General features: G+C 66.2%; 1 protein-coding gene across 1 annotated transcript in view; it reads right to left on the bottom strand.

Moving 5' to 3' along the window:
• Positions 1-527, bottom strand: part of MYO1D (myosin ID) — a gene marked incomplete at its 3' end in the record, with an annotated part of 104,088 nt that extends 103,561 nt beyond the window's left edge. Inside the window, exon 1 of the mRNA XM_014951516.1 lies at positions 388-527. Within this exon, the coding sequence (XP_014807002.1) occupies positions 388-482 (95 nt within the window). The remainder of the gene's footprint in view (positions 1-387) is intronic.
• Positions 528-542: the final 15 nt, after the last annotated feature.

Here is a 542-nt window from a genome sequence, read left to right as displayed (position 1 = left end):
GGGGGGGGGGGGGGGGGGGCGAGGAGATGAGGGAAGTTTGGCAAAGAAAAACCCGTGTGGGACCAAAAGCAGGGCTGGGTGCTCCCTGTGCCCGCTGGGCTCCCTGAAATGTCCCATTTTGGGACAGAATTCCCCAATTTGGTGCTGGGGAGGGGGGGCTGAAGGGAAGGTGGGAGGGGGGGCTTGTCCCCTCAGAGCCTCCCCTTCACCTCACTAAGCCCCACACCCCAACCACGAAGGGAAAACCGGGAAGACGAGCCCTCCCACCCCTGAGGCGATGAAGAAAGGGGAGGAAGGGGGGGTGTCCCCTCATCTCCTTCCTCACACCGGAGTCTCCCTCACACATTCCGCCCCCCCGCAATCACCTCCCCTCCCCTCAGCGCTCACCGCAGCCGGAGGTTGGCCATGAACTCGGCCATGGTGACGGCGTCCAGCAGCACGAAGTCGGCTTTGCCGAACTCCAGGCTCTCCCGCTCCGCCATGGCGGCCACCGGGGACGACGGTTGGGCTCGCGCTGCCCCGGGGCTGAGGGGAAGGACCGG

Source organism: Calidris pugnax, unplaced genomic scaffold, assembly GCF_001431845.1.
Source record: "Calidris pugnax isolate Ruff unplaced genomic scaffold, ASM143184v1 scaffold191, whole genome shotgun sequence".
Classification (NCBI taxonomy): Eukaryota; Metazoa; Chordata; class Aves; order Charadriiformes; family Scolopacidae; genus Calidris; species Calidris pugnax.
Note: the sequence above shows the minus strand (reverse complement) of the source record. Positions and strands in the feature narration are given on the sequence as shown.